At 46.1% G+C, this 9818-nt stretch overlaps 1 protein-coding gene across 2 annotated transcripts; it reads right to left on the bottom strand.

Annotated features, from left to right (window-relative positions):
* Window positions 1-250: 250 nt before the first annotated feature.
* Window positions 251-4998, bottom strand: ercc4 (excision repair cross-complementation group 4). Of its 2 annotated transcripts, none has more exons than XM_047032253.1 (11): window positions 4514-4998; window positions 4231-4411; window positions 3809-4004; window positions 3434-3641; window positions 3164-3344; window positions 2922-3053; window positions 2709-2813; window positions 2060-2621; window positions 1692-1784; window positions 1492-1604; window positions 251-1376 (listed from the first exon to the last, which is right to left on the bottom strand). In XM_047032253.1, exons 1-11 carry the CDS (start codon window positions 4688-4690, stop codon window positions 628-630), a joined length of 2697 nt encoding a protein of 898 aa, XP_046888209.1. In that variant the 5' UTR covers window positions 4691-4998; the 3' UTR covers window positions 251-627. The 2 variants fall into 2 exon arrangements, with proteins under 2 accessions (XP_046888209.1, XP_046888210.1); XM_047032254.1 differs by having other exon boundaries at window positions 2922-3050.
* Between the last annotated feature and the right edge of the window lie 4820 nt (window positions 4999-9818).

Below are 9818 nucleotides of genomic sequence, written 5' to 3'. Positions count from 1 at the left end.
AATGTGATATGTATGGTACGGGTGGGACTTTTTTGGTACCTCACGATTCAAATCAATTCTTGGCGTCACGATTCGATTAAAAATCGATTCATAATGATTCATAATTTTTTCGATTTTAATCAAATTTCGATTAAATATATGCTTACATTAAAAAAATTCTTAAAAAAAAGTGAATTGCTAGAAGACTGAATTGCAATTCATATGTGAATCGATTTTCACCGACCTCTATGAATACAGTCTACATTTTGGAAGTTCATTGATTTCTTTATTTTCAAAAGCCATATAAATTAGGACAGAAGCAGATGATACCAGGTGCTTTTAAGTCAGCCATCCCACTTAAAGTACATCTGATTATTCCTATCCAGGGCCAGTACAATCCATTCAACCCACTCATTCACATTAAATAGTCATAGTACTATTTAAATAACTGCATTTTATACATTATTCTAGAATTAAAAAAAAATACTTAGTCTTCCAAATGTCCTATTAAACATACAAACATTTACAAACACAAACACAACTTTACAGCACTAAGGCGAAGTTCTCCATAATCAGGGGCTGCAGGTAACCCGAAGACTGCCTGATACAGTGCACACAATACGCAGCCATTCTCATCCAAAGTCCCTCTCAAGTGTATGAGGTCTGCTTGCCCTTCTGTACAGGGGTAGGCACATTCACAACATTATGCAGGAACTCGTACAGCATCCTAGCATTGCCGGCACTGCCCAGAATCTGTGCCAGCTTGTCCTGGCTCAGTGTGGCTAACTCTGCAATGCTAGCTGCCTTGCTAACAAGTGCTCTGCAGTTCTTGACGTTGACCCCGGGCATGCGCAACAGGAAGTCATACGGCCCAGGGTTGTAGATATCCGCTGACTCAGCTACCGTGTCGGACTCTGCGGTCACAGCTTGGGCAGCCGCGGCGTCTGGTTCCTGGCGCCCACGCTTCAGCTCGTGGAACAGCTCTGCCGTGGCGTGGGGGGAGGGGCACCAGAGGAGGCGGAGCCGGGGGAAGTGAAGGGTGAGGAGGGTGAGTTTGGAGGTCACGTCGTTAGCCGATATCTCCTGGCGGAAGTCAGTCCTGGCCACAAGGGAGAACGGCTTGGCCGGGTCAAACTCGATGAGCAAGATGGGTTTGCGGTAAAAACGAGTCATGGACAGGCACTGGGTGTAGAGACGCCCGTTCTGCAGAGAACCAATCAGATCGCTGACGCTCTTGCGCTCCACGCAGGTGTCGTCTGTGAGGATGTAGTCTCCCACCTCCAGGGTCACAGGCTCGATGTCTAGCCCACGGCGGTGCAGCAGGGACGGGAGCTCGCTACGGAACTCACGCATGTCCACGATGACGCGCAAAGGATCCGTGGGCTGCTCCTGGCCTCCTGTGATTGGATGAGAGACAAGAACAAACCAATCAGAAAGAAAACAACCTAGGACAAACCACAATCAGATGGAATCAAAACAAAATAAGTGAACGTAGTAATTGAGAGTCCATGCCTGCTTTCCTGGTGTTAGTGGTTGCATTAGCAGGTTCCTGACATCTAGTGAGGTCCAGGTTGGTATCTTCCCTTCCCTCTCTCTCTTCAGGCGCCACCATTGTTGCCTTCTCTCTGCCAGTGCACAAATAAGACACATATTATTCATGTAACAGTCAATATAAACCGGAGCCCAGAGTTGCCAGAGTGTCCGTTTCTGACCTGATGAGGTGTTCGAAGGCCTTCTTCTCCTTGGACAGGCCCGTCAGGTACCTTTGCTCTTCTGTAGAGCCTCCATAGATCAGGAAATACACCCTGCAGGAACACAAACAAGCAACACAAACAAGCATCAACAGGAGCACAGTAACCTTGAGCCTGGGTCCCTAAAGGTCTTAAAGTATACAAACTACTGAGATGCTGGCTGTTCATGAGAAATAATCATCAAATCATCTGTTAGTTTTACTGTATGACTGGAGAAGTGCCGGAGATTCTATTTCTAATAACGGTTCAAATGCAATAATAAAAAGGAAAACAGAGGTTATTGACTGAAAGTCTTCTTAGTATGATCTGTGATGTGTCTGTGTACTGACCTGAGTGGTTTCCCAGGCCTGCTGGCCTTGTAGACCTCCAACTGTCTGACAAAGCTGAGCTCTGCATCGTACAGCACCAAAAAGCTGGGCTCGACCTCATGCAGTACCCGTGTCAAGCTGTAGGGGTCAGTGCAGCCCCTCAGAGGGTGGATCACAGTCAGGGGCTCCTTCAGCACACCATAGTAGGCATCGGACGATAAGTCTAACTTCAGATCCTCTTCTTCTTCCTCCTCTCCTTCCATCCCACCTCCCTCATCCACACTGCTGCCCATGCTCTCTCCTTCATCCCTCTCTTCCTTCACAATCATCTGTGTGAGGGTCGGGGATGCTCTCTTTCTACCCGTAGAAGTCTTAGGTTTGACTGTTTTGCCTTTGGAGTTTTTCTCATGTTGCTTTCTGCCCATCTTGCCTAGTTTGGGTGCGTCGGGTTCATATTTTGGGGCGTCCCGTTTGCCGATCGTGCGCGTGTAGAGGCGGGTGAGCAGAGACTCCGCGCCCCTGCTGATGTACTCCTGCAGCTGGGCGCACGTCCTGTCATCACTGGCACAGATGAGCACGCGACCTGCGAGGGAATGAACAAGACACTCTCTTTAGATGGGTTCAACTGCTGATTTATAGACCAATTCAATTGGCTACAGTCTCAGCTGACCTGGTTCATGTTCCGAACTCTTGTTCTCCTTCTCAATCTCCTGCAGCACCTCCGTCAGAGCCTCCCACTTTGGGTTGTTCTCCAGGACCAGCTCCCTCTTCACCTCTGAATGGAGGGGGGGGGGGGGGGGGGGGGGGGTAGAGACTGTTTGGAACCAACTATCACAATGAACTCATGTGCTTAGACATCGGATGTGTGTATTCCCATGGTTACCGGCTGAACTCTTTGGTTTCTCAGGCTCAGCTCCGCCCATTTTCATCTTCTTCTTGTTCTCAGGGATGCGGTAGACACGACTCCTCGCATTCACAAACATGGAGGTGCTAGAGTCCAGGAACAACCAGCCTGCTGAAACACACATACGCACAGACACTGAAATCCCACCAACCTTAAGCTGTATAGAAATGACTACTGAAGTTGTATAGAGGTTACGTCTGGTTCATCTCAAGTGAAGTTACCGGAGTTGGAGCCGAAGTTCTTCTGGCTGGAGCGGAGGGACTCGAGGAGATTGAGGAAGGTGACACAGTCATACTGGGTGAGGTAGAGCAACAGGGTCCGCAGAACCTTCAGGTCCTGGACCAGAGCCTTGGTCTTGGCCCCCAGCTGGTGCCACAGGGGGTCCAGGTAGTGGCGGATGGTCTAGGGACCCCACAGACACACAACATGAGTATTTACAGCGTCATCATGGACAAGTTCAACTTCACCAAATACTGTCAACACACAGGCACCTTCTCGAAGGCGCTCCCTAGGGTGTTCTCCAGGGAGAGGTCCTCAGCCTCCAGCGTGGGGTTGTAGCGTTTGAGCTCCTTCAGACAGGCGCTCATGATGTCCAGGATGGAGCTCTGGATGGCCCTCATGGCCGGGGTCAGAGACACATGCAGCTCCACCACCTCCGGCTTGTGTCTGTCCAACACAGAGTTCACCGTTGCCTGGAACCTGGGAGAGGGGGGGGGGGGGCACGGGACACGCAAAAGGGAGAGAAAAAACGTAAAAGGAAAGAAATCGAGAAAGACACAATCTCAAAGCCCCAACATCCAATCATTAACAAACTCTTCTGTGACTATTTATCTCAACCTGTAGAACCCACTAAATAGCATCCTTACCTGGGCCAGAGGTAGAGCTTCTTGACAAAGAGGTTTCTCATGACCCTCTCCACCTGGCAGAAGCCTGAGGAGAAGGCTGTTGCCTTGTCAGTGAAGGCCTTGATGAAGCCTGTCTTGTTCTTCTGTCTGAACAGGCGCAAGATAAAGGCCTCCTGGCATGACTCGATGATCTTGTGGGCCCGGTACACCAAGATGCCTGGGGAGGAGCAGGATAGGAACCTATAAGATGGGGTGTTGCACTTTCCGTTCAAACTTAGTCTGCAATGCCTGTGTGATAAGGTGCCTAGCTTGCATCTGAAAAGCCCAGATATTAACCCTGGGGCTTAAAAAACAGCAATACATGTTTGGTGGTGGAAGGACAGAGATTCGATCCGCATCTGTGACTCAAAGACGGTCCGGAACCCCCTTGATTGGTTTCTGACCTGATATGAGGTTGGCAGGTATCCTGTCGGTCAGGAAGTCCACCACCAGAATACGACTGGTCACAAACAGAACTCCTCCCTGGGTGTAGACGCTATGGCGCTCTGAGTTCTGGACATCACTAGTCACTGTCCTAGGGAGATGGCTAACTCCTTCAGCTCGCAGCTGCTCTGTGAAGTACTCCTGGGAGGGAGGGAGTTGTTTTCATTAAAAGCCATGTCTTCAACTAACAGATTAGTTGATACTACTGCTGGCTATGATCAAGTGTATCTACCCTCCCCTCACTTGTTCGGGTATGGTGGTGTTGAGAAGCAGGACCAGGCTCCCCTCTTCCGAGTAAACCCGCATAAACTGCAGCAGGATGCGGTCTATGCCCATCCCCTCAGCAGTCACCAGCAGCCCGTCTGTGCCGAACAGACTCAAGAACATCTCCGTTTCAAACTCAAGCAGTGGGCCTGCCATATTGGTGCTCCACGAAACTACAAATGGCTGGTCAACTGCTTGTTTTGAAAAATAAAACGTTTTTGTTTGTTTTTGCGTTGACCATTCGTACTAGACACGGTGAGTTGACAACTAAGAATTAGCTTGCTTCCAATTGTAGTTGGACTACAACTGATGAAAGGAACCCAGATAAGTACAATAAAAGATTTGAAATTAATTTACACTATTCATTAAAACTGATGTAAGTATACCATAATGGCATTATGTTATGTTTTATTTTCATTATGCAGTTAAAAAAGTTCCCCACCGCCGCCATCAATGTTTTGAAATAGTACATCCGAATCCGGTCACATGATGACATTGAAGAAATGCGCTTTCAAAACTGAGAAGTAGCGCCGTCTACTGGAACGGAGTCGTAATCCAGTGGATGCTGTACTGTATACGCTCGAGAGCACTGGACAAAGAAAATCTTGGGCTTGTTAGATATGCTGAGGTTGCTGTCAGATTTCTGAGATTGGCATCTAAAGCTGTCTCAAATTGGGACTCTTGGTTAACTTAGATAAAATGAACTGCACCCCAAAACGTGGCCAAGTAGTTTCCCCATTATGCCCAGCCCTGCCGTAAACGTCAAATGTCATAAACCACTTCTCTTATATTGAGGATGTAGATCATTACATGACCTCTGTTCTAAAGGGAGTGGATTTAAAGAATCATTGATAAACTGAAATATTTTCTAAACCGATTCAGAAATTTTTTACGTGTTTATTTTATTGTTTCAATTAGGAACACAGGACAAATTGTGGTTGAAGGAGAAAGATCATATCTTGCTCAAATCAAGTTTTGCAAGGTTGCTTTCTTTGACTTAGTCCCATAGTTCAAGAGGCGAAACAAGAATGGCAGAACCGCTAAGGACGTCTTTTGAGGGATAGAGGTATACTTCTATATGCACATGACTTCGTATTAGTTGCGCGCAGTGGCGATTTTTGACTATTTTTAGGGGTGCTCAAGCATAAATTTCATCTCAGCACCCCTAAAAATCATAATAAAAAAAAAATATATATATTGTTTGTTATCATTTGATGCTGGTAGTTCATGAAGAAAGGGACATCCTTAGTTGTTTCATTCATTCAATAGTTTGCATAATAATACATTAATGTATTAATTGTTATCCAGTGAAATTAGGGATATATTAGCAAGGGGGTTTAGCACTTATGCAAGGCATTGTATTCATGTCACATTCTCATTGGGGGCTGAGCACCCCTAAAGTTCTGATCCTAGAATCGCCCCTGGTTGCGCGAAAGGACAAAAACGTAACTGTACTCCAGCACATTCATACTCTATGGAGTGGCACTGTGTTGGTGACCCCTGCTCTATGGAGTGGGTATGAAACAGTTCTCATGTTTCAGCGGCTTTTCATTAGCTTGCACATCTGTTAATGTTAAACTATTGACCTGACTGAGATCATTAGTTGAAAATGTTTAAAATTGAACACATTTGATATTTTTTATCAGTGAGCCGACCATGTTTGGTTTCTATGTATAGGAGTCTTTGTTTGTGTGTGTGTGTGTGTGAATCCTGCCCAGCTGGGCTTTTTAGAACAGTTCCTCCATCACTGTGAAGAGGCAGGCAGTGTAATCACCATCCAGAATAGAGCAGCCATATGAATGTGAATGGTAGTTGAGGAGGAAACTGCCTCTAATGCACACATATACACATACACACACATGCACACATACATGCACACACACACAACTCTGCCCACCTTCCTCTACAGCCCAGGCTCTGTCACACAAAGATGTTAACAACATGACTCACAGCTGTTGTTACTTTTGGCTTTGGGCCTGAAATTACCAGCCACAGTGTTAACACACTAGTTATTCCCTTCCTATTGCAGCTCAGTATTTCACTTTTTATGTGAAGATATGTTGCCTCTGCTCATAGGAATTCAAGCAAAAAAGACTAATCAAGTTGAAACATTTGAGCAAAAAACAGATGAACAAAGGGAGTTCCTTCTCAGCATCTCCTGCCATGAGAGTGAGGGGGGTTTTGGGGAGGCCTTTGGAGTACAGCAGACAAGGAAGTGTTCCCTGTCAAGCTGCTGAGCGATGAATAAGTGATGTCAGTATGGTGTGACCCACAATGACTTGGCCTGGATTCTGTGCTTTAGGCAGGGCTGGTGGAGCACCTCGGTGTAGCCTAGACATGAATGTTTCAAAAGACGTGTCTCCAACAAGCCCATCCACCCCGATAGTGAGGCTGTGATGTAAACAAACCCAGAGATCAGCCTAAAAGAAGTTACGTCATCTAGGCCATTGAACCGTCTGTTCTACCACTCGATTCTTCTCCCTCACGAACAGGACTATACTCATGTCAACCACTGAAGTCAACCCCCTAAACAGCCTGTCATGACTAAGGAGTTTAACCAGTGGAACATTACTGTAAACCTAGCCCTGAACTTAGTATTAGAATAATCTAGCTACTGTATGTAAAACCTGCAAGAACTACAGTCATCAAGGATGACAATAAATCCCGATAACATCTCACTTTGATGAACATCCACAAACTTCTGGGGAGATGTGCTTCACTGTCATTGATGAGCCTTTAGGGGGCAGTATAATATTGTTGTGTTTGTTTGTTCAGTTTTTGATCTACCATCCTGCTCTAGATGTTGTTTGTGTTGTCTGTGCTGCCCTCGTGAAAATGACTTGCACAACTCCCTAAAGCTCTCTCAGTCCAAGTACCTGACACACATTGATGATGTCATAGCTTCTGTCCACGAAACTCAAACCCGTCGGAAAGGGCATGAGTGGGAGAGTGCAGGACGTGAACACGCAACCCCACATGGTCTAATTTCCTCACGCACCTCTCCCCCTCACAACTGTAAAGACGAGCCCAGCACAGTGGTGGTTTGTGCCGTGTGCAGTTTCCTGACAGCATTAGAGTCCGCGTGCCTCTGCCAATGACAAGAGAACAGCTTGAGATTGATAGCAGGCTTGAGGGAGAAATAAGATGAGTTAGTTAAAGCTGAGTGCCGAGCCTGGGAGTCAACCGGAAAGATGGAATCAAAGACTCTCCTCTCTCTAAACATCATTAGGAGCCAGACACGGGGGGGGGGGGGGGGGGGGGGGGGGGGGGGGGGGGGGGGGGGGGGGCACGAGCTGACTTCCTCTCATATACTACAGATGTCTTGGCTTACAGGAGTGATTTTGTGGTCTTCTTCTTTGTCTTCACACTCTACACACTGTCGTTAGTTTCATCTGTATGAGAGAGAGGACAGATTGATTTGGTGTGTGTGGGCCCCAAATAGAACAGCACCGTCAAGACAAAGGTGCTATGCATATTTATAGACAACACTAATTATAGATGTTTTGTAAAAAGGTAGGGAGAAGGAGAGACACAAAGAGAGATATATCTATGGAGAGAGAAAGAGAGAGAGAGAGAGAGACAGCTGCTCCCAACAAACATATTAAAACATAATATATCTTCCTAACAAGGGCACAGACATTGTAAAAAAAAAATCAGAGAATCAACTATTCACAAAAATAAGTTTTCTTGTTTGGACCTTGATTGTTACTTGATTGTTAGTGAAAAACCCAGGAGAAGAGAAGGCACATGGACTAACTGTAGGATCAGATTTATATTGCTCAAATAAGTCAAGCTGCTTCACAGAGCTGAACGCTAATGATACATTCAATGTTAATTACTTTGTTTACGTAATAGGAAGCTGATTACCAAAAAAGAAGAGACCTACTTTTCCAGGGCTATTTGCGTATTTCCCAAACTGACAAACTGAAAAGCAAAGCACGCATACATCATAGCAGCAACCACATGGTCAAGACAAAACACAAAAAGCAGAGGAAAATAGAAAGGATGGGAGAAAATTCCATTAAAGCAAATGTATGGCTTTTATAAGAGCCATGAACAAGCCTGACTGCCTGTCAGATCCAGTTTAGCAAATCACTGTGACACTGAATGGCAATAAAGCAGAGAGAGAAATGTGGAGTTTGGAGGTAAAGGAGAAAAAAGGAGGGAGGGTGACAGAGATAAAGAAAGAGAGATAGAGATAAAGAAAGACTGAGAGAGATATATTGAAAGAGAGTGAGAGAGATAGAGAGAGAGGGAGAGAGAGAGAGAGAGAGAGAGAGAGAGAGGGAGAGAGAGAGAGAGAGAGAGAGAGAGAGAGAGAGAGAGAGAGAGAGAGAGAGAGAGAGAGAGAGAGAGAAAGAGAGACAAAGCGAGACAAAGAATCTTCTTCCTAGCGGTGAAGAGATGCTGCATTGACGCGGTTTGTCAGAAAGCATATTAGATGAATAATTCAGTTAGGCCTGGCAGCATAGACAGACGGACTCACATACACATGCATGCTCACACACACACGCACACACACACAGACAGACAGCTTAGGGGTTGGAAGAGGGTGTCAGTAGGTGACAGGGGAGTGCAGGCTAGAGTAGATGTCAGTGAATCATTAGCAGGAGGGGATGAGAGACACTGGATTTAGGGACTGGCTCTGAGAAACATTAACATATCGTCACACAGTCACTCATGACTCATCATCATCATCATCATAAGCTTTATTTTGGACACTTACTAGGTCCACAGATTAAGAGACAACATACAGACAAACATATAATAAAATCACAAGGTACATCATTTTATGAGGAGGCTCAGACGCCAGTGAGCCCACATATTAAAGAAGTATCGTACTGAACTTAGTGCTGGATTGGTTAGTACCAGGATGATACTGTTCATAGAGGTCGTAAGTCTGCACATGCAGCTGTACATGAGTCTGCACATGCAGCTGTACATGAGTCTGCACATGCAGCTGTACATGAGTCTGCACATGCAGCTGTACATGAGTCTGCACATGCAGCTGTACATGAGTCTGCACATGCAGCTGTACATGAGTCTGCACATGCAGCTGTACATGAGTCTGCACATGCAGCTGTACATGAGTCTGCACATGCAGCTGTACATGAGTCTGCACATGCAGCTGTACATGAGTCTGCACATGCAGCTGTACATGAGTCTGCACATGCAGCTGTACATGAGTCTGCACATGCAGCTGTACATGAGTCTGCACATGCAGCTGTACATGAGTCTGCACATGCAGCTGTACATGAGTCTGCACATGCAGCTGTACATGAGT

This window comes from Hypomesus transpacificus, chromosome 13, assembly GCF_021917145.1.
Source record: "Hypomesus transpacificus isolate Combined female chromosome 13, fHypTra1, whole genome shotgun sequence".
Taxonomy (NCBI): Eukaryota; Metazoa; Chordata; class Actinopteri; order Osmeriformes; family Osmeridae; genus Hypomesus; species Hypomesus transpacificus.
Note: the sequence above shows the minus strand (reverse complement) of the source record. Positions and strands in the feature narration are given on the sequence as shown.